This window comes from Haematobia irritans, chromosome 5, assembly GCF_050003625.1.
Source record: "Haematobia irritans isolate KBUSLIRL chromosome 5, ASM5000362v1, whole genome shotgun sequence".
Classification (NCBI taxonomy): Eukaryota; Metazoa; Arthropoda; class Insecta; order Diptera; family Muscidae; genus Haematobia; species Haematobia irritans.
In genome coordinates this window covers 54,121,304-54,144,558 of record NC_134401.1, presented here as the reverse complement: position 1 = coordinate 54,144,558, position 23,255 = coordinate 54,121,304, and the positions used below count along the sequence as shown (strand labels likewise).

At 33.9% G+C, this 23,255-nt stretch overlaps 2 protein-coding genes and 2 long non-coding RNA genes across 5 annotated transcripts; 2 read left to right on the top strand and 2 right to left on the bottom strand.

The window, feature by feature from the left end:
* Positions 1 to 1,647: 1,647 nt before the first annotated feature.
* Positions 1,648 to 2,171, top strand: LOC142241781 (uncharacterized). Its single transcript, XR_012723806.1, has 2 exons — positions 1,648 to 1,900; positions 1,958 to 2,171. It is a non-coding gene; the product is annotated as an uncharacterized LOC142241781 (long non-coding RNA).
* A 446-nt stretch (positions 2,172 to 2,617) lies between these two features.
* On the top strand, positions 2,618 to 5,102 carry Taldo (transaldolase). Its single transcript, XM_075313610.1, has 3 exons — positions 2,618 to 2,957; positions 3,826 to 3,949; positions 4,222 to 5,102. Exons 1-3 carry the CDS (start codon positions 2,870 to 2,872, stop codon positions 4,997 to 4,999), a joined length of 990 nt encoding a protein of 329 aa, XP_075169725.1. The 5' UTR covers positions 2,618 to 2,869; the 3' UTR covers positions 5,000 to 5,102.
* On the bottom strand, positions 5,084 to 9,558 carry Spt5 (Transcription elongation factor subunit Spt5). 2 transcript variants are annotated; one of them, XM_075313608.1, is made up of 12 exons: positions 9,444 to 9,558; positions 8,947 to 9,369; positions 8,761 to 8,885; positions 8,562 to 8,699; positions 8,053 to 8,503; positions 7,929 to 7,990; positions 7,708 to 7,874; positions 7,480 to 7,652; positions 7,166 to 7,419; positions 6,911 to 7,106; positions 6,283 to 6,595; positions 5,084 to 6,224 (listed from the first exon to the last, which is right to left on the bottom strand). In XM_075313608.1, the coding sequence occupies exons 2-12, from the start codon at positions 9,361 to 9,363 to the stop codon at positions 5,242 to 5,244; spliced, it is 3,279 nt and encodes a 1,092-aa protein (XP_075169723.1). In that variant the 5' UTR covers positions 9,364 to 9,369; positions 9,444 to 9,558; the 3' UTR covers positions 5,084 to 5,241. The 2 variants fall into 2 exon arrangements, with proteins under 2 accessions (XP_075169723.1, XP_075169724.1); XM_075313609.1 differs by having other exon boundaries at positions 8,947 to 9,389; positions 9,444 to 9,533.
* A 772-nt stretch (positions 9,559 to 10,330) lies between these two features.
* LOC142241469 (uncharacterized) lies at positions 10,331 to 10,841 on the bottom strand. The gene is made up of 2 exons (XR_012723647.1): positions 10,602 to 10,841; positions 10,331 to 10,544 (listed from the first exon to the last, which is right to left on the bottom strand). It is a non-coding gene; the product is annotated as an uncharacterized LOC142241469 (long non-coding RNA).
* Positions 10,842 to 23,255: the final 12,414 nt, after the last annotated feature.

Genomic DNA, 23,255 nt, shown 5'->3' with positions numbered 1-23,255 from the left:
TTTTCATATCAATTAGCGGAGCTCCATTCTATTTGAATTCCAATGACAAAGTATTTCTTAAGAGCCGGGTCCGAACATTGTGCCATATAGTGTTAGGTAACATTTCTGTAGAAGATTTACAATGGCTTAAAGTAAATGATCAGAAAATTAATTGTGAAATAAAGTTGAATTTCATCTTGGCAACACATTTTTCTAACTTTTTAGTGGACATAGCCGGAAACTTTTTATAAATCAGCAAAAACAAAAACTGTTGAAAGAGTGGATATACACATGGTCCATATATCTTAGTTCGATTACAAGAAAAACTAAAATAAAAGTAAAGCGTTCTCATTAGGCTTCCTACGTATTGATGTTAACAAATAAAATAAAATGGAATATAATCACTGCTTAAAATAGATTATATTTCTTATTTCGAACTACATTTTCCCAAAGAAAACATTCATGTTGGTTTAAAAAATACATGATCCAGTTGTAAAACAATAATGTGGGAAGAGCTTAGCCACCCAGTAATTGTTACGCCAATGTTGGGGTAGTACTTTTAAGGCTGTGTGAGTTGGTATTCCTCTGCCAAATTGCAAGGACAATAATGTTGCGAATTCAATCGGGAATCACCGATGGGAATCCTGAAAAGGTTGCCAACAGAACAAGCCATCAACAATAACTTAAGTGTCTTTGGTCCATGGGGTTTGAGAACAAACGGGAAGTGGACAGTTGCAAGTCGCTTTAACGGAAGTGCATAACGAAAAAAGTGCAAATGGCTTTTAATGATACATATTTTTATTTAATTAACTCATTTTAAAACCAAGCCCAACCATAAAGCCTGGCAGGTACCTCCACCGGTAATTTCGTCTGAGTGCCGATAAGGTAGGTTTGTCTTTTGGTTCTTAAGGGCGGTGTGCGACTCTTGCTCAAATTCTTGTTACATGCCGATAATATAGTTTCGTCATGTATTGCTAATAGGAGTAAAATTTAAACAATAGAAAATAACTACTAATGAATTTTTCGAAATTTCGGCAATTTCGTTAATGTTGCAAACCGGTCTAGTAAAAATCTCCTTTTAATGGCATTTACATGTCAATAATACAGTTTTGCCACGTATTTCCTATGGGAGCAAAGTGTAAACAATCGATAACGATGCCTCACATAATTTTCAGTAGCAAAAATACCATTGTATTATATATCGAATGTTTACATATTTCTTGCTTAAAGGACGGTATGCACCTCAGAAATGCATTGATATATTTGCTAACGAAAATTCCGTGAATCGTTGTTATCTATCGTTTACATTTTTCTTCCATATGACCGGTATGCAGCTCTTGCGAAAATTGTTGTTGCATGCCAATAATACAGTTTTGCCATGTATTATGGGAGCAAAATGTAAACAATTGATAATAATGCCTCACGGAAATTTCGTTAGGAAATATAGGAAAGAGATGCATACCGACACCAAAAATATATGGCAAAACTGTGTTATTGACACACAAAAGAAATTTACGATAGAGGTGCATACCGAGGTTAACGGCAGAAAATTGAAACGATCGATAACATCGTAAAACATTTAGCATTTTTTATGGGTAGAAAAGGATACCGGTCCTTATGAGAGCTAAATGTAAAAATCGAAAACGACGCCAATCGGAATATTCGGAACCAAAAACAATTACATCCCTGCCAGCATTTCAAAGTTCCATTTCAACCTCATCGTTACCACAGACTCGTAAATGTCACTTCAACCATCATGAAAAGGTACATCAAAAAGTACATGCAAGTAATTTGCCATCCCTACTGTTAAAAAAGCCATTTTTTGTGAAACGCCAAGCGCAACCAGCTTGTTATATTTTAATTAAATAAAAACGAAAATAAAGTTCTGAAAACATAGATTATACGCTTAAAAATGTGAAAGGTATATTGGTGAACAATTTGGTGATTTTCCAAATGGAATAAAGTGATTGTTTTTCAGATATTTTACAGACACGCTGCCTCCATGGAATAAAAACACTGGTTGATAGACGCAGCAACACGTAACTCGCTACTTGTAACTCAACATCATCATTAATGCCAAAAATTATGTTAAATGTAATGTGATAGTGGTATAAATGTTATATTTTTAAGAATTTGTAAATGTTTAATCAAATTAATAAATATCTAAACAAACGTGTTTTACTCGACCACAATGATTCTTTTACAACTATCTTAAAATGCACTTTTTCTGATTGTTTGGAGGGTCCCTTATTGGCGTCGTTCTAAATTGATCTATAAAGGCACCTAATAATTGCACTCATGCGAAACATTTTTGTAGTAACTTGGCGTGGTACAACTTCTCAATAGTGACGGCGCTTTTCCGACGAGTTTTTGATGTCGTATATGATTGTTTTCGACGTAGTGGGGATTCTCAAAAGAGTCCCCAAATTCAAAAAATGTTGGCAGGGATATTGCTTATGGGTATCAAAAATGTCAATAGAGTTGAATACAAAATTAATTTGTAAATTCAAAAATTGGTATCTTTTTTGGATACATGTTTTTGCAACTCTACATATCAACAAAAACACAAACGCCGGTATGACGGCAATGCAATTTCTAACTGCATATAACAAAATACATCCCTGTTTAAAACCGGCATTTGTGTTTTTCTTAGATAAATTTCGTCTAAAAATGTTTGGAATAAAAGCTTATGCAGCTATTTTATTCCAGAATGCGTAAAATTGATTAAAATTTAATTTGTAAATAAACATACAAAAACATGACATGCATTAAACATTCACTCCTCTAATAAGCAACTCTGAAACACGTGATAATAGTGTGCAGCAAAACCGCAAAGAAATAATAGTAGTAATCTCAATTTGATTGGAGCCCCAACTGAAATTCAAGACAAATGGAGCAAGCAAAGAAAGCAAAGATGTCGGCTTTGGAGCAGCTAAAAAAATTCACTACCATTGTCGCGGATACTGGGGATTTTGAAAGTAAGTAAATTTAATATGTATATGAGATGTTTTTATTTATATTTTTGGCATACGTGGTGATATGTACAATTATTAATACCTTAAGTGCAGAGTATACTAAGTCAAGTTTTTGGCAGACATTTTAAATTTAAAGATCTTGTTCCAAAGTTCAGTCGCAAATTTAAATTTTGATTACAATTTTATAGAAACGAAATAGCCCATAATTGGCCCTAATCAAAAACAACATGAATTTCCGACTTGGCACTAGAGTTGCGCATTTGTAGTCACGCACACACGCACGAACATGTCGTGACTCACGAAAAATACCTTGACTCACAAAAAATATTATGACTCGCGAAGAATTTTATGAGCAATTTACTGAGGGAGGTGTCTGAAAACACGAGCATGGTTAAAATCGAGAGCGTTATTAAACTCTTAACATCCTAGGTGTCACTAAAATTGTAAATGAATTCAACTCGTAAGCGTTTTATGTTGGGAAGCGGGATTATTTTCGTGAGCGTATTTTTCCGAAAGTCGTTACTCGCGCACACTCACGAATATTTTATTTTCGCTCACGCACACACGCCGTTGTCATCGGCGGGAATCATGACTCACGCGTGAGTCACGACAATTTCGTGTCACGTGCACACCTCTACTTAACATACAAAGATTTCATATCCATATGTTTGTGTATGTTTGATTTGCAAAAGTGAAACTACTGAACGAATAACCTTAACAATGTCGCAGCATTCAACATTAGTTTTACCTTGAATGTTCTATCTCATTAGAACATGGACCACGCAATGACATTCTAGTATGAAATTGATTAACCTCCATAAAATTCGTATACATAGTATGTGATATCATAGAGTTCCTTTCTCTTTTCCAGGTATGAAACTTTACAAGCCCACCGATGCTACCACAAATCCTTCTCTCATCTTAAATGCTGCCAAAATGGAGCGTTACCAAGGAATTGTAGATAAAGCTGTGGAGTATGGCAATAAGACAGGCGGGTAAGTAGAAAAGCAAATTGGTATGGGTTTAATATTTTCTAGATATCTTATGGTTCAATTTTAAATATAACCAGGGGATAAATAGGGGATTATTATTTTTTTTAATAATTCTGGGTAACCTTTGCCCTAAAATTTTCGGCTATCTGGGTTTTTATAGTCAAAATTACTTTGTTATCAATTCCATCATGTTGCAGTATGAAATACTTTGAATGAAATCCCATAGTACTGTATCCCTGTATTGATGCTTTTAATTTGAATACTATCTTCTTTAGTTCTGCTGAGGAGAAAGTAGCTGAAGCCATGGATTACCTATGCGTTCTATTTGGCTGTGAAATTTTGAAAATAGTTCCTGGCCGCGTTTCAACCGAAGTTGACGCTCGCCTATCTTTTGACACAGACAAGAGTGTTAAAAAGGCCCTTAAGTTAATTGCTCTGTACGAAGACATGGGTATAAAGAAGGAACGTATTCTCATTAAGTTAGCCTCCACATGGGAAGGAATCCAAGCTGCAAAAATCTTGGAGTCTGAACATAAGGTCAAGTGTAATTTAACGCTATTGTTTTCATTCTGTCAAGCGGTAGCATGTGCAGAGGCAAATGTCACATTGATTTCACCATTTGTTGGTCGCATTTTAGACTGGTATGTCGCACATACGGATAAAAAGAAATACGAACCCCAAGAAGATCCTGGTGTTGTTTCCGTAACAAAAATCTACACATACTATAAAAAGTTTGGTTATCAAACAGTGGTTATGGGCGCCTCGTTTAGAAATACGGGGGAAATAAAAGCTCTAGCTGGCTGTGATTTGCTGACCATTGGACCGTCATTGTTGAAAGAATTGGAAAATGATTCTGATGATATTGTTTTGCAATTGAATGCTGAAAAGGCAGCTGAAGCGGATTTGGAAAAAATTACCATTGATGAGCCCACTTTTAGATGGATGCTGAATGAAGATGCCATGGCAACTGATAAGCTCTCGGAAGGCATTCGCAAATTTGCTATTGATGCTGTCGCATTGGAGAATCTTATACGTAAACGTATTGAATTGTAATTTCACTTCATACCATTTATTAGCATTTAAAGAAATTGGTACAGGAATTCCATTTTTTTTGCGAAATAAAAGTTTTTTACACCATTTTTAAGATTTCATAAAATCTGTTTTATTTTCTTAGAATAAGTAAACATATGGATGTATGGATTAGCTTCCAAAACTTTGTCTGGACACTTGTTGCTTATCGTACATGTGTTGGAGCAAATTTATTGATTTAGGTGATTGTTGTTTTTGAAATATATTTAATCAATCGATTTCATCTTGGCCAGATGGACAGTTGGTATCATTTTAACTTCACCATTTAGCTTACAGATACAAGTATCTTTGTCCGAGACCGATACCAGTTTTCCTACTGATTCACGTTCATCACCATAGATAACCTTAAATTCATCTCCAGCTTCTGGTAAGACTGGAGCCAAATTTTCACTAACAACCGAAACACTTCGATCTTCTTCTTGCAAAAATACAGAACAAACTCCATTGGATACAGTGCGAATAATGCCTGTTTGTCCAACCAAATCGGCATCGTCGTGTGTATGAATCTTAACCACAATGTCTGTTGTGCACCAATCTCCAATAGGCGATTCCAAACTTGCACCGGGAGTTTGTGGATTGTAAGGAGAATTTGGAGCGCCACCACCTGGAGTATTGGGGGAGTAGCTGGATGGTGATGGGGTATTCATATAACCCACTGGGTAAGGAGAAGGTGCCGGACTTGGGCTCGGATTAAATGGACTGTAACTGCGATCTGATCCATATAAAGTACCAGGAGTTTGGGGTGGAAATTGTGTATTGATTTGATAACCCGGTGTACTGGGATTGTAGCCTGGGCTGGGGCTTGGTTCTTCCAATGAATAATCAAAGTCATTGCTTCTTGCTGGAGTGTTTGTAACATTGGGATCCCATGCTCCATGTCTTGGTGTCATGCTGCCATCGTGGAGTGGTGTCATCGAACTGCTATAAGGAGTTCTACCTTCAGAATCCCAATTGGGTGTTTGATTGCCAAGCAAGGGTGTCTTCGAACCAGCGGCTGCATATATTGGTGTATGCGAACCATAACCTGGAGTGCGAGATGGGGTACGACCGTATGATGAAAGACTGCCGTCTTTGCCTGCAGGCCCAACAATGGCAATGTGATTACGATCTACAGATATAGTTTGACACGATGTATGCAATTCTACACGAGCTGTGCTTTCAGTGGCATCCTTGACAATACCCACAACACCTAAAAAAATAATTTGACTTTTAAGTATTGCCATAAATAAGAAATTTCTCAAACGTACCTTTGTATGGTCCTCCACTAATCTTTATAGTCTTTCCCAATATTTCCCGATCACGTGTAACACGGAAGCCGCCTCGTCCCCTTGCTCCACCGCGAGCCCCACGACCACCCGATGGATGCATGGGCGATTGAATACGTGGTGACATAAAACCCATGCCTCCCAATGGTCCAAAGTTATTTGACTGGGATTTACTACCACCAGCCAGTTGAAGGTGGCGTGTTTTGCAAACAAATATGCCACCATTTTCGGTATACATACGGCAATGAAGAAAAGCCAGACTTCGATAAAGATGTTTAATTTCTCCAGAACGTCCCTAAAAATAAATTTGAAAATATAGTTGTTATCTGAAGAGCAAGGGCATTTAAATTACAAGCGGACCTGGAAAACGTTAACTTAAGCAGTCTGTTAATGTTTTGGAACAATCTGGTTAGTTCAACAAAAGAAAATAATAGTGAAGGTTCAGTGGTTAAAACTAGAAGTGCCCATATGTAATAGGTACTTTTAGTTTTAGCAAAATGTGGTATCACAATGGACTGAACAGTCTAAGTGAGCCTGAAACTTAATCGGGCTGCCACTTTAACCTAACCTAACCTATCTGAACAGCAATTATAAACCAACGAAAACCTACCGCGTGTGGTCCTTCCATAACCTTAACAATATCTCGTCTTCTAATTTGATTTTGATCAGCATCCAAAGCTATGGTGTTGCGATTTTCCCGTCTTTTATGCAAAGCAGTGGGTTTACATTCTATAACTTTGCCGTGCATGCCCAAAACATGGAAGTTCTCTCTTTCCAGACGTACAATTACGCCAACATTTTGAGCGCTAAAAAGAAAAACAAAATTAATTATGGCTTAAGTTAATTTTTGTTATTTTGCGCTTACTCAAGTTGAACCAAATCTCCCCATTGAAATTGACCCAAACAATCTACGCCTGTGGCCACATCAGAACAAAGTTGTAAATCCTTCGGTAGGACTTCCAATTCATGGTTTGTCAAATCTGATACCAAAACTACCCTTGACGGTTCTACACGTATAATCAAACCAGTTTCACCTTCATAACGACCAGCCAAAACACGTGCATGGTCACCAGTTTTAAAATATTTACGCAATTCAAGTGCTTTAAATACCAAGGGGTCCTGAAAGTACATACGACATAAAATTAGAAATGTGAATTTTAGAAAATAAATGTATCTCACCTTTAAATCCTGATGTTTGGGCATAACAGTTATCATGCCACCATCTATGGCTATAATTTTTGCTTGCAAATTCTCCAAATCACCAACGCAAACCTCTACATTATCTCCCATTGAAAATGAATGTCCCATAGTGGGGTCATCTTTTGCTCCCATTGCAATTTCCAAATTAACATCTTCAAATAGAAAATATTTTAGAAATTGGAATACTTCTTTATTTTTCATTTTTACCTTCTGGAGTTTCCTCAAATCTTTCCAATTCTGCCAATGTAGGTTTAACACCTTCAGCCTGTATAGCAGACATAGTGAAATTCTTATACAAAAATCCCTTGCGAGAATAACGATTTCCCTCAAACAACAAGAAATCACCATCGGAATGGACTTCACCTCCAATGGCTCTGTAAAAAATAGTCTATTGAGTAAAAGTTTGTTGCAGCAAATTGTGCCCTTACCGAACTGCTTCTGGATCAAAGGGTTTGGCTGGTGGTCTACGTTTCTTTTTATCTTTATTATCCTGTAAATATTTTCCATACATTTATCTTGGGGCATTTTTTGTGTTTTTTTTTTACTACTCACGTTCGATGTAGTTCTCAATGCTCCCCTCATTCTTGTATAATCGATACGGGGCAAAAGTTTTAAATGAGCTTGGTTTTGGGCCAAGTCGACATAATCTACTTGAGCAATATCGTCTTTGTATAGGCCCCTCTTTAGGCGCACCCATTGTTTCACTTTTAAACCAGCCTGCTCCTTCACGACCTTCAATACATCTGTCATTTCTTTAATGGGGACCATTTCCTGTTTCCATTGGCCCATTCGAAGATTACCCACATTGTTGATAGCAGCTTTTACATGTGTTTGTTTGTATGATTCAATATAAACATAACCCTTAACACCTTCTGGTGTTACAACCGATTTGATTTGTAAAGGTTCATCAGTATTCAGGTATGTTAGAAATTTTCGCATTAACAGCAATGCTGTAGCTTTTTCCTCTCCAATACGACATTTAACCATCCACAAATTGGGATCCCTAATGTACAAGAGTTGGTTAGTAATATATACATTAATCATATACTAATCACACTCACTTAATTCCGGGCAACAGAGTTTGCTGAGTAATTTCATCAGACATTTCCTCGCCACCATCACCAAAATGCCTCTTTGCAATAGATTCATCAGCATATTTTTTGCGCAAATACTCCTCGATTTCATCTTCTCTTTGGGTACTGTAAAAAAATTGAATTCCTATTTAAAACTGCAGATGCAGGATAATTTTAATCATCATACTCCCAAAGATTGGTGCCACGTCGTCTGATTTCAATATCGCGGGCCGTTGGGCCCAATTCGTCAATCTCATTTCCCACGATGCCCAATTCATTGGCTCCCTCCTCCCACTCCTCATCTTCATCCACCTAAAAGGATAAGTATTATAGCATGAAAATAATTACTACATTTAACATTACTGTATCATACCTCATCGTCAACTTCGGCTTCGTCAATAATAAATCCACCAAAACGATCCTTCTTCTTTTTCTTCCTGTGTCTGTCCTCCTCGTCTTCTTCATATTCCTCAGAGTCTACATCATCTCCATCTACATCTTCCTCCTCTTCTTCATCGCGTCCTCTTGGCCTTTTATGACCTCTTGGCGAACCACCCTCGGATCCCGAGTCCGAAGCGGCGGAGCGTGATCCAGAACGTGACCTAGATCGGGAACGGGACCTCGAACGTGATCTCGACCTAGATCTGGACCTTGAACGTGATCTGGATACAGAACGGGACCCCGATCTAGAACGGGCGGGGGATCTCGATCTTGAGTGTGCACTTTTTTGAGATTTGTTGGATCCAACCTCCGAGCCGCTGTCGGACATATTACTTTCCGAATCCGACATATTTCACTACAATTTATACATAAATGCTTATGCTAAGCGCTCTTGCAAGCAAATATCTATAACACTAAGAGAGTTCTTACCAATTTATGTTGTAATTTCTACAAAAACTTCTCTAAACTGAAGCAATTGGCAAATTTAAGCATCCACGAATCAATGATACAAAATGAAAACTATGAAAAAATACACAAGGTGATTGATAACAATAAAAAAACTATTGATACATACCAGTGTTGTATTTTACGTCTATTGCTTGTGGGACCTTTGCATTGTTATTGCCCCAACAAACACAATCAATGTAGAAATACTTATATTCAAAACACTTTCAAAGATCTTTTCAAAGCATTATCCCAAAATGAATGTTGAGAAAATTACACTCTCCAAAAACAGATCTAGTACGATTCAATATTATTCAAATAATTTTCAATGTTGAAAATGATGGTATAAATACCCTGCCAGCATTTCAAAGTTCCATTTCACCTCATAGCTACCATAGACTCGTAAGTGACACTACAACAATCGTCAACTGTGATGGGGGAAGCGTATTAAAAAGTATGAAATGTACATGAAAGTATTTTGCCATCACTATTGTTACAAGAGCATTTAAATTTTGTGAAACACCAAGCGCAACTAGTTTATTATAATTTATTTAAATAAAAACGAAAATGAAGTGTTAAAAACATAGTTATCACTCTTAAAATTGTGAAAGGTATATCCCTGCCAACATTTTTTGAATTTGGGGACTCTTTTGAGAATCCCCACTACTTCGAAAACAATCATATACGACATCAAAAACTCGTCGGAAAAGCGCCGTCACTATTGAGAAGTTGTACCACGCCAAGTTACTACAAAAATGTTTCGCATGAGTGCAATTATTAGGTGCCTTTATAGATCAATTTAGAACGACGCCAATAAGGGACCCTCCAAACAATCAGAAAAAGTGCATTTTAAGATAGTTGTAAAAGAATCATTGTGGTCGAGTAAAACACGTTTGTTTAGATATTTATTAATTTGATTAAACATTTACAAATTCTTAAAAATATAACATTTATACCACTATCACATTACATTTAACATAATTTTTGGCATTAATGATGATGTTGAGTTACAAGTAGCGAGTTACGTGTTGCTGCGTCTATCAACCAGTGTTTTTATTCCATGGAGGCAGCGTGTCTGTAAAATATCTGAAAAACAATCACTTTATTCCATTTGGAAAATCACCAAATTGTTCACCAATATACCTTTCACATTTTTAAGCGTATAATCTATGTTTTCAGAACTTTATTTTCGTTTTTATTTAATTAAAATATAACAAGCTGGTTGCGCTTGGCGTTTCACAAAAAAAAAAATGGCTTTTTTAACAGTAGGGATGGCAAATTACTTGCATGTACTTTTTGATGTACCTTTTCATGATGGTTGAAGTGACATTTACGAGTCTGTGGTAACGATGAGGTTGAAATGGAACTTTGAAATGCTGGCAGGGTATGGGTGAACAATTTTCGACTTTCGAAATGGAATAGTGATAGTTTTGCAGATATTTTTCCAGACACGCTACCTCCATCGAGAATAAACAAACTGGCTGATAGACGCTGCAACATGTAACTTGCTACTTGTAACATCGTTCTTTTATTAATCCTACCACGTCGCTCAAAATTTATCTAAAAAGGCACCTACGAATTGCACTCATGTGATACTTTTTTGTAGTAACTTGACGTGGTACAACTTCTCAATAGTGACGGCGCTTTTGCGAAGAGTTTTGGATATCTTATATGACTGTTTTCGACGCGGTGGGGATTCTCAGAAGCGCCGTCAAATTCAAAAAATGTTGGCAGGGTATGAAGACTATTCAACATATAATTTATTAAAGCCTAAATTAAATTCAATACCAAACAAGAAAGAAAATTACTAAAACCAAACAAATTTTTTAGTAGACACAGCAGAAAAGTCTACTGAAAGCAGTCACTGTTTGCTGAAATAGCAAACATTGCCTGCTAGTTTTTAAGTCAAACTAGGGGCATCGGAATAAAATAAAAACAATATATTGAGAATATGTGTATATGCCCACATTTTTCGATAAAAGTCGAATAATCGATTTCAGTTATTATCAAGTCGATGATGGCTATTATCCCTGCCAGCATTTCAAAGTTCCATTTCATCCTCATCGCTACCACAGACTCGTAAGTGATACTACAACAATGTGATGGGGGAAGCGTATCAAAAAGAATGAAATACACATGAAAGTATTTTGCCATCACTATTGTTATAAGAGCCATTTTATATTTTGTGAAACACCAAGCGCAACTAGATTATTATATTTATTATTGTTATTATGTTTAAAATTGTTAAAGGTGTATTGGTGAACAATTTTCGACTTTCCAAATGGGATAAAGTGTTAGTTTTTCAGATATTTTTCCAGACACGCTGCCTCCAACAAGAATAAACACTGATAGACGCTGGAGCATCAGCCGAATATAGCAGACTTGTAACTTATAAACACTGCCAACATTTTTTTTAAATTTGACGGCGCTTCTGAGAATCCCCACCACGTCGAAAACAGTACGATATCCAAAACTCCTTGCAAAAGTGCCGTCACTATTAAAGAGTTGTACCACGCTAAGTTACTACAAAAAAGTGTCGGATGAGTGCAATTATTAGGTGCATTTTTAGATCAATTTAGACCGACGCCAATAAGAGCTCTTTCAAACTATCACAAAAAGTGCATTTTAAGATAGTTGTAAAAGAATCATTCTGGTAAAGTAAAACACGATTGTTTAGATGTTTATTAATTTGATTAAACAAACAAAGGTCCGATTTGAAACGATTTTGTAAAAGTCGTACAAAAAGTCGGTTTGCGTTCGAGTCGTTTGAGTACCTTTAACATAAACTGTGTTCATGGTTTGCTGAAATGAGTCAACATTACAGCCTGCTTCTGTATGTCGATCAACTGAAATGAAACAAACAGCTGTATTTATAACCAAAAATCAGCTGTTTCTATGTATTTCAGTCGATCAAAAGAGCTCGTGTCTGCCTTGAACTTTATAGAGCGCTAAAGAAATACAATTGTTGCCTTGTTGCCTTAAACAGCGGAAAAATCTATTTTTAATAAATTTTCTTCAATTTGACAAAAAGTATTAACTTATTTGTATGATGTTTTAATTAGTAAAATACTTTAAAATTTTCTGAAATAGACCTAAAATCAAAGAAATTTGTTAGTTACACAGTTGTAAAGTCTGCTGAAACTGCAAAAATTCTACTGAAATAGGGACAGCAGTCACCGTTTGCTGAAATAGCAAACAATATATGCTATTTTTATACCCTCCACCATAGGATGGGGGTATATTAACTTTGTCATTCCGTTTGTAACACATCGAAATATTGCTCTAAGACCCCATAAAGTATATATATTCTGGGTCGTGGTGAAATTCTGAGTCGATCTAAGCATGTCCGTCCGTCTGTCCGTCTGTCCGTCTGTCCGGCTGTCCGTCCGTCTGTGGAAATCACGCTAACTTCCGAACGAAACTAGCTATCGACTTGAAACTTGGCACAATTAGTTGTTATTGATGTAGGTCGGATGGTATTGAAAATGGGCCATATCGGCCCACGTTTACGTATAGCCCCCATATAAACCGATCCCCAAATTTGGCTTGCGGAGCCTTCCGGAACAGCAAAATTCATCCGATCCGGTTGAAATTTGGTACGTGGTCTAAGTATACGGTCTCTAACAACCATGCAAAAATTGGTCCATATCGGTCCATAATTATATATAGCCCCCATATAAACCGATTCCCAGATTTGACCTCCGGAGCCTCTTGGAGGGGCAAAATTCATCCGATCCGGTTGAAATTTGGTACCTGATGTTAGTATATGGTCTCTAACAACCATGCAAAAATTGGTCCATATCGGTCCATAAATATATATAGCTCCCATATAAACCGATCCCCAGATTTGACCTCCGGAGCCTCTTGGAGGAGCAAACTTCATCCTACCCGATTGAAATTTGGTACGTGGTGTTAGTATATGGTCTCTAATAACCATGCAAAAACTGGTCCATATCGGTCCATAATTATATATAGCTCCCATATAAACCGATCCCCAGATTTGACCTCCGGAGCCTCTTGGAGGGGCAAAATTCATCCGATCCGTTTGAAATTGGGTACCTGATGTTAGTATACGGTCTCTAACAAGCCTGCAAAAATTGGTCCATATCGGTCCATAATTATATATAGCTCCCATATAAACCGATCCCCAGATTTGAACTCTGGAGCCTCTTGGATGAGCAAAATTCATCCGATCCAATTGAAATTTAGTACGCGGTGTTAGTATATGGTCTCTAACAACCATGCAAAAATTGGTCCATATCGGTCCATAATTATATATAGCTCCCATATAAACCGATCCCCAGATTTGACCTCCGGAGCCTCTTGGAGGAGCAAAAGTCATCCGATGCGGTTGAAATTTGGTACATTTCGTTCGTATATGGCCTCTAACAGCCATGTAAAAATTGTCAAATTTTATTACTATAGAAAGTTTTGTCAAAATTTCATTTCTATAGAAAGTTTTGTAAAAAGTTTATTTCTGTAGAAAATTTTGTCAACATTTTATTTCTATAGACAATTTTGTCAACATTTTATTTCTATAGAACATTTTGTCAACATTTTATTTCTATAGAAAATTTTGTCAACATTTTATTTCTATAGAAAATTTTGTCAACATTTTATTGCTATAGAAAATTTTGTCAACATTTTACTTCCATAGAAAATTTTGTCAACATTTTATTTCTATAGAAAATTTTGTCAAGTTTTTATTTCTATAGAAAATTTTGTCAAAATTTTATTTCTATAGAAAATTTTGTCAAACTGAATTATATACGTATTTAATTTGCCTTTTTTTGTTTAATATATACCCCTTATGGACTAACTTACAATTTAGAAGACAGTGTTAAAAAGTTTTACGATACCTTGCCATCGGCAAGTGTTATCGCAACCCAAGTAATTCGATTGTGGATGACAGCCTTTAGTAGAAGTTCCTACGCAATCCATGGTGGAGGGTACATAAGATTCGGCCTGGCCGAACTTACGGCCGTATATACTTGTTTTGTTTAATATATACCCCTTATGGACTAACTTACAATTTAGAAGACAGTGTTAAAAAGTTTTACGATACCTTGCCATCGGCAAGTGTTATCGCAACCCAAGTAATTCGATTATGGATGACAGCCTTTAGTAGAAGTTCCTACGCAATCCATGGTGGAGGGTACATAAGATTCGGCCTGGCCGAACTTACGGCCGTATATACTTGTTCAAGTACGATTACACAAAAACATGTTTTAATTTGGACGAAACAAACAAAAAAGCGAAACTAGGGGTTATCGTAATACAATTAAAACGATATATTAAGAATATGTCTTATACCCGAAAATCGGAATATTTATCAAACAAAATGTTTGTTGATCGCATTTAGGAGTTTTTAAGTACATTTACAAACAACAGTTAAATAGGCTTTGGGTAAAATTTGAAAATCTAATTATTTTATAATTACTGTTTTGTAGACCCTAATGTAAAAATATAATATAAAACACAACAACAGTCAGCGTCAGCTGTTTTTAGCAGAACTTTTTTTCTATGAGTGTAGCATTTCTGGTTTTTTATATATACTTTTTTCTATGAGTCTAATTGCATAAATTCTATATGTAAGATGTTTATATATATTTTCTATGAAATTTTAAAAAAACAGAAGGCAAATGATTGCCGCAAAAAATCTTCGTTACAACATAAACCGTTTCACGAAGTGAGTTCAAAATGAAATTGCATAAATTGACATACAACTGGTTCTACGTCTAAGGACCATATGAAAAACTATATGATATTAAGACATATATATGATTGTATTTGTGACTGCTATTTTTAGTTCTTCAGCACGTAATTATGTAGTCTACCTTATTTTTTCACTTTTGTGTCCAAAGTATAAATTTTTTAGTTTGATATTCTTTCTTATTTAATAAGAACACACAACGTAATGGGATGATCAACAACAAAAAATGTATTACATTGAACGCCTCTTTTATTATTCGCATTTTTGGTGATCTTCAAGGCCCAGACATGAAATGTACTGCAATTTTTGACCATTTATAGCATTTTAGCGAATAATAGGGCCGCTCTGATTAATCATTGAATTATCAATTACACTAAACCAATATTTGTTATTAATGTGTTACATTTGGGAGTGTTATTTTAGCGTACACTCAAAAAAAAAAAAAAAAACAAACTAATTCAATTTTAGATCATGGAATTATTACGTTTTGAGAAAGTTAAATGAACTAAAAAGTGAAAAAATTATACACAAATAATGCATAAAGATTTACTAAATTATGACTTCAAATTACACAAGAAAAATAAAATAAATAAATAATTAAAAAATAAATTCGTGTCTCTCACAAAATAGATCAGAATTTCTTAAAATTTATTTTAAGAAATTTTTATCAATAATACGCCCTTCTTGAAATACGTATTGCACTACTACTACTACATTTTTGAAATTTTCAACTCCAATTTGTTCCTGCACACTACGAAATTTTATTTTATAAGTGAAAAAATAAATTATTATTTTTAAGACCTCGAGCTCGTTTTTGTAAATAATTTATAATTGGAAAAATTAAAATACAGGTCGACTACAATAAAAACAAGTTTGCAGAAAAGTCTGCTAAAACAGCAGAAAGTCTGCTGAAAAAGGGGACAGCAGTCACAGTTTGCTGAAATAGCAAATATTTCCTGCTATTCTTTAAGCTCGATTATACTAAAACATATTTTATTTTGGCTAAAACAAATAAAAATGTCAACTTAGGAGCTATCCTAACATAATTAAAACAGTATTTTATGAATATCTATAGTATTTGACCAAAAATTTGAATATTTATCGAATTGAGACATAACAGCAAATAAAATGTTTGCTGGTCGTATTTAGGAGTTTGTAAGTATATTACAGTGAAAAATATACCAAAAACTACTTTTGGTTCTTAAATATGCTTTGGGGGAAAAAATTATAACCTAAAAATTTTATAAATTGTTGTTCATTAGGCCCTAAAGTACAAAAATATAACAGCAGACATCGACTGCTGTTTTTAGCAGACTTTTTTCTATGAGTGTACCATAAAAAAAATATTTACTTATTTTTGTGACATCTGCGTTTGTAATGCAGTTTAGTTAACATTTAGCATAATTTTTCTTCTTAGTGTTGTTTTTTTTAGTATGGATAAAAGTTTCCAACAGCCACAAAGATAAAGCATGATATTGACTGTATTGCTGGTATAATTCTGACTCTTGTCTCCAAGTTGAAGCGTTTTTATCCCCAATCCCCAATTTAAATTACAATTTCTCACATTATTTCCCAATAAATCTTTGACTTCTTTTCATGGAAAAATTTTTTTATTGTTGAATAACTTCCGTGGCCAGAATCTCATATACCCACCTTTTTGGATATGAAAAAGGTTCTGCTGCAGAAACCCTTTAATTATTTAAAAATTAGACAAAAATATTGTAGTATTTTTCATGCTTGTTTTCGAGTTTCAAGATGACCACATTTTTAAACCGAAAACCAGGAGAACGGTCATCAAATATAAGTGGAAAAATGTCTTGGCGAAGCAGAGTAAAGTGTAAGTTTGTCCCTTTTGAGAATGTAGAAAAGAAAGTATTTGATTTTCGCGTTATATGCGTGTATCTAACATGTTATTATTCTAAGCCGGGTTTATTATTCAGAAAAGATTTTGATTTTGAAGGATGGTGAGAATGTAAAAAATTATTATATTTTCTCTACACTGAAAAAAATATTGGCTTGAAGCCATCTATTTCGTGCCCTTAAAGTACGAATGCGTTTTTTGTTTAGCATAGAAGACGAATTTCTCTGATATTAAGTTTTATTCTTTGTCCAAAAGACGATGAACTTTTTAATAAAGTGGTTTTATCCTTATAACTAAGTAATTCCAATTAAAAATTGATATCTTAAAATTAAAGAAAATTTTGTTTGACTAAGGTCTTTAGTAAGTGTGAAAAATTATTTAAAAATAGTGAAATCGTCGTGCATCTTGACCACAAAGCAAAAATTCGTTCGAAATGAGGACATGCTTTTCCAAACTTTATTTTAAAGAAGATGTTTACTTCAATAGTGCATAATTTCTACTTGAAGTCGGGTCTGAATTTGGAAATTGAAGTTTTCGTTAACACGTTTTTAAAGGGCTTTAGCAGCACATGAAGAAAAAGCTGAAAAAATGAGGAAACAAGTACGCAAATCCAAAATTTAAAAGAGAATTGTGTTTTAAATGTGTCCTTACTTCAATTCTCCGCTTATTTGGCTCGGAATCAATACCAAAATCATTAGTTCAAAGGCAAAATCTTTGGAACAGGGCATGATTTGTTCAGTGTAATTTGTCGAAAAATATTTACTTATTTCTGTGATATCGGCGTTTGTAATACTGTTTAATTAAAATTTTCTAAAAATAATCGAAAATTTCCAAAATGAACCAAAACTTCATAGAAAACTTCATAGTGGGTTTACTGTGTTTTCAGTGACGTTTCTGACACCCAAAATAGTGTCTGGAAACTATGAATTATAATTCTTTGTAGTTTGAATTATATGGAGAGAAGAAAATTTTACGTTTTCCACCAGAAAGTAAAGATTTTTTTTTAGAAAGCTATATAGCTTTAAAACTACACTCGAAAAAAGTGAAACCTTCAAGAAGGAAAATGTAGGTTAATTTTAGAAAAGACCGATATCAAAAAAAAAAAAAAAAACAGGAAAATATTTTTCGACAAATTCAAGGAAATTTATTAGATACACTGACAAAATATTGACTTAATATGAAACCTAAATTTTTGGCCATGTAATTTTAAGGACAAATTTTCTTTAAAAGTTGATTTCTTTAAATCTTTGAAATTTGCGTTACCCTCCGATAAAGTTGTAAGACTTTGAAGTAAGGCAAGTTTTTTTTAATAAACATTTAAAAACATTTTTAATTTAAAGAATAGTTTTCAAAATTAACAAATATATGTGTCCTAATTTTTTTCTCTCTCAAAAAAACTGAACGCTCCAGGGCACAATAGCCAATTTAATTTTATTTTAGTATATATAATATAATATAAATTATTATGTCATAGTTGCTCAATACGAGAAAGTTTCTTTCAGTGAAAAAAAATATACATAAATAAAGATGTACTTAACAGGTTGGCTGATAAGTCCCCGGTCTGACACATAGATGGCGTCGCTAGTATTAAATGCATATAATTTTTATATAGTACCAACCTTCAAATGATTCGTGTCAAAATTTGACGTCTGTAAGTCAATTAGTTTGTGAGCAACTTTTGTTATTGTGAAAAAAAAAAATGGAAAAAAAGAATTTCGTGTTTGATAAAATACTGTTTTCTGAAGGGAAAACATACGGTGGAAGCAAAAACTTGGCTTGATAATGAGTTTCCGGACTCTGCCCCAGGGAAATCAACAATAATTGATTGGTATGCAAAATTCAAGCGTGGTGAAATGAGCACGAAGGACAGTGAACGCCCGAAAGAGGTGGTTACCGACGAAAACATCAAAAAAATCCACAAAATGATTTTTAATGACCGTAAAATGAAGTTGATCGAGATAGCAGAGGCCTTAAAGATGTTAAAGGAACGTGTTGGTGATATCATTCATCAATATTTGGATATGCGGAAGCTCTGTGCAAAATGGGTGCCGCGCGAGCTCACATTTGACCAAAAACAACAACGTATTGATGATTCTGAGTGGTGTTTGCAGCTGTTAACTCGTAATACACCCGAGTTTTTCCGTCGATATGTGACAATGAATGAAACATGGCTCCATCACTACACTCCTGAGTCCAATCGACAGTCGGCTGAGTGGAAAGCGACCGGTGAACCGTCTCCGAAGCGTGGAAAGACTCAAAAGTCCGCTGGCAAAGTAATGGCCTCCGTTTTTTGGGATGCGCATGGAATAATTTTTATCGATTATCTTGAGAAGGGAAAAACCATCAACAGGGACTTTTATATGGCGTTATTGGAGCGTTTGAAGGTCGAAATCGCGGCAAAACGGCCCATATGAAGAAGAAAAAAGTGTTGTTCCACCAAGACAACGCACCGTGCCACAAGTCATTGAGAACGATGGCAGAAATTCGAATTGCTTCCCCACCCACCGTATTCTCCGGATCTGGCCCCCAGCGACTTTTTCTTGTTCTCAGACCTCAAAAGGATCCTCGCAGGGAAAAAATTGGCTGCAATGAAGAGATGATCGCCGAAACTGAGGCCTATTTTGAGACAAAATCGAAGGAGTACTACCAAAATGGTATCAAAAAAAAAAATTGGAAGGTCGTTATAATCGTTGTATCGCTCTTGAAGGGAACTATGTTGAATAATAAAAACGAATTTTGACAAAAAAATGTGTTTTTCTTTGTTAGATCGAGGACTTATCAGCCAACCTGTTAATTCATACATGCCAAAAAATAGTTTCGAAATTTCTTAAAATTTGTACATTGTAATCGGCTAAAGGCAGTTTTACAATTTCGAACTCCAATTTTTTCCAATTCTCAAACTATGAAATTTAGCTTTAATGTGACGAAAAATATTTACTTATTTTTAAGGGTTTTTTACCTATTTTATCCATTGAAATGTTCATTGAAAAGTAAACATCACATAAACTAAAAACTGATCTCATATGTTGTAATAACTACACACAAAAATATTTTTTTCTGATTCAATCACGAAATTAATTGATCCAATTAATTTTTTAATTGAAATGTCTTCAATCACAGAAATGATAGTATCAATTAATAAATTAATTGATAGTCAATTAAAAAATTAATTGATCCAATTAAAAAATTAATTGATACTATTAATTTTTTTGATTGATTTTTGTTACAATTAAATTATTTGTTGAATCAATTAAATTTTTAATTGAATATTTTATAAAACTCAATTAAAATTTTAAATGGAAAAATTTTCGTGAAATTTTTTTCTGTGTAAAACTATAAAGTCCCGAAAAAAATATATATAGTTGTAATAAGTAATATAAATAAAGATGAATTAATAAATTGAAATTGAAAAAATGTATTTATTTTTTGTGATATCGATGTTTGCATTGAGTTAAGAAAATTTAAAATTAACCTACATTCCTTCTTGGTGAGTTCACTTTTTTATCAGTCCGTGTCATTAAAGTAAGCAAAAAACTAATTAAAAAAAAAGAAAATTTTCTCACATTTGGCAAAATTGAATTAAAATAATTTGATTTTCATTAACTAAAATCAAAAGTTAAATCAACCAATTGAAATTTTTGTTGACTTTTTTTACTGAGGGGACATATTTGTCTTGTCAGTGTACTTGGAGCAAATTTTTATGACAAAAATACAGGTCAAAGTTTTGGTAAAAATCGTAAAAAAGTGTATAAATTGAGTCAAGGGAGACAAAATCTAAATTTGGCATTTAGTTTATGTCTCTGGTATTTTCAGCCAATTTCTATGGGATTTATATTCTCTTGTTAGTACCTGGAAATAAACGAAATATTTTTAAATACACATCAACCGTTATGGTTGGCTAATAACACAATATTCGACCACCGGAAAACATTTGTACATACACGTTCAATGTTCTACAACTATGTTGTCCCCTGCATTTTCCATGTCGAAAAAAAAAATATTTGTATTATTATTATTATCATTATGATAATGCAATTTACATATAATTTGGAATTTTAATGGGTGGGCGAGTGTTCTTGACCTTTTATGTTTCGCTGAACCAAATACAATATATTTTCAATATTTTTGGTTGGACATACATCCGTACAGGTATATCGAACTATATGTTGCTATGCCTGTGTCGACATTAAATTATATGCTATATGTACGTATATTATACACACACATGTAGAATTTTTAGAAATTTTAATTCCGAGGCTTCTTTAGATATTTTACTTAATTATTTAATCATTAAGATTTATGCCATAACTGAAAAAGTCTGCTTGTATTATCGCAATACATGCACAGTTTTATGCCACTTATACAGACACACGTGTACAAAAGATCTATTGTATACACTACTATCCTTCGTCTATTTGAATTTTTGACATTGCATGCGTTATTTTTATTTATATCTAAAATAAGTATGAGGTTCTGTAATATTTTTTTCTATTCAAATATTTTACTTATTATTATTTACTAGGGACGTAGATGCGCATAGAAAACTTAAAAAGACTTTTGGAATCGTATCAAGGTGAGTTGAACGGGGTGTGTGGTGACAATCTTTTTCTTTTATATGCACACTTTAAAAAAATATTGATCTAATATGAAAGATTACTGATTTCTTTAAAATAAGGACATTTTAATTAAACGAGAGGCCATAATCTTTGCTTTAAAAACTGTTTTCTTGAAATGTAGGTCACGAATCTTTGAAATTTGCATCCCTTCGTTAAAGTCTTATGTCTTTGAAGTGAGGCAAATTTTCCTTAAAGTAAAGAAAAACATTATTGATTTAAAGAAACAGTGAAAGATTACTGATTTCTTTAAAATAAAGAAATTTTAATTAAAAGAAAGCCCATAATCTTTGCTTTAAAAACTGTTTTCTTTAAATGTAGGTCATGAATCTTTGAATCTTTCATCATCCCTTCGTTAAATTCTTATGTCTTTGAAGTGAGGCAAATTTTCCTTAAAGTAAAGAAAAACATTATTGATTTAAAGAAACAGTCTTTAAATTGAGATATTGAATCTTAGGATTAAAGATAAAAGTTTAAAATATAGGCTAATATTTATATTGAGGATTTTGCATCATTGGTTTAAAGTGTTTTTTTGAAATTAAAATTTAAAGCATCCATCACACACCCAAAAAAAGTGAACCCGCCATAAAAGAATATGTAGGTTTTTTTTTAGTTCATTTAACTAACGTACGCAAAAAATTATTCGAGTAAAGGAAACTTTCTCCAAACATAAAAATTCCATGAACTAAAAGAGAGTTAAATTGGCTTTAGTGAAATAGAGAGTTCACTATTTTTGAGTGTTTATATGTAGATCGATTTAAATTCATATGACCACGGAGACCAACGATTCACTCCAAGTATTTTGAAATTGTGCATAGAGAGTACAATTATTATTTGGTAAAAAAAAAAAAAAATAACCGCTACTAAGATCAAAATTTCAAAATTTCACAATGGACTGAATAGTCTAAGTGAGCCTGAATCGTAATCGGGCTGCCACTTTAACCTAAGATCAAAATTTCCCATGCTTCTAATATATATATCTATCTACCTATAAAACATAATTGCACCTCTAACCGATAATCACCATTTTAAGCACACATCTTTATGGTCCTAAAATACCTCTAGATTTCTAATTTCAGACAAATTGGATAAAACGTCAGTTTCTACACTGAAAAATATCGTGAGGCCAAAGATTCCATGTCCTTAAAATACGAATGCAAATTTTGCTTAGCATAGAAGACGCATTTCTATAATGTAAAGTTTATTTCCTTGTCCAAAAGTCGATAAACTTTTCAATGATGTCGTATTGTCCTTATAATTAAGTGATTTGACTTAAAAATGTGTATCATAACATGAAAGAAAAATTTTTTGGGGAAAGGTCAACTTGACTTTAATAATTCAGAAAAATTCTTTAAAATGAATAAAATTGTCCTTAAATTTGTTGTCTTTTTGCATCTTCACTACAAAGTAAAAAATCGTTCTAAAATAGGACATGTTTTTCAACACTTCATTTTAAAGACGGTTTTTACTTAGATTATAGCATCATTTCTACTGGAAGTCGTGTCTAAATTTGGAAAATAAAGTTGTCGTTGACTTGTTTTTAAAGGACTTTGATAGCATATGAAGAAAAAAATGCTGAAAAAGTGAAAAATTAAAATTGGCTTCCTAGA

What these genes read in the sequence shown, in the direction of transcription:
- Taldo (XM_075313610.1), top strand. Translation starts at nt 2,870, where the DNA reads ATGGAGCAAGCAAAGAAAGCAAAGATGTCGGCTTTGGAGCAGCTAAAA. An exon ending in GGATACTGGGGATTTTGAAA is followed by an intron (nt 2,958 to 3,825) that starts GTAAGTAAATTT and finishes TCTCTTTTCCAG; the next exon opens with GTATGAAACTTTACAAGCCC. An exon ending in TATGGCAATAAGACAGGCGG is followed by an intron (nt 3,950 to 4,221) that starts GTAAGTAGAAAA and finishes TATCTTCTTTAG; the next exon opens with TTCTGCTGAGGAGAAAGTAG.
- Spt5 (XM_075313608.1), bottom strand. Translation starts at nt 9,363, where the DNA reads ATGTCGGATTCGGAAAGTAATATGTCCGACAGCGGCTCGGAGGTTGGA. An exon ending in ACTCTGTTGCCCGGAATTAA is followed by an intron (nt 8,504 to 8,561) that starts GTGAGTGTGATT and finishes CTTGTACATTAG; the next exon opens with GGATCCCAATTTGTGGATGG. An exon ending in CCAAACATCAGGATTTAAAG is followed by an intron (nt 7,420 to 7,479) that starts GTGAGATACATT and finishes ATGTACTTTCAG; the next exon opens with GACCCCTTGGTATTTAAAGC.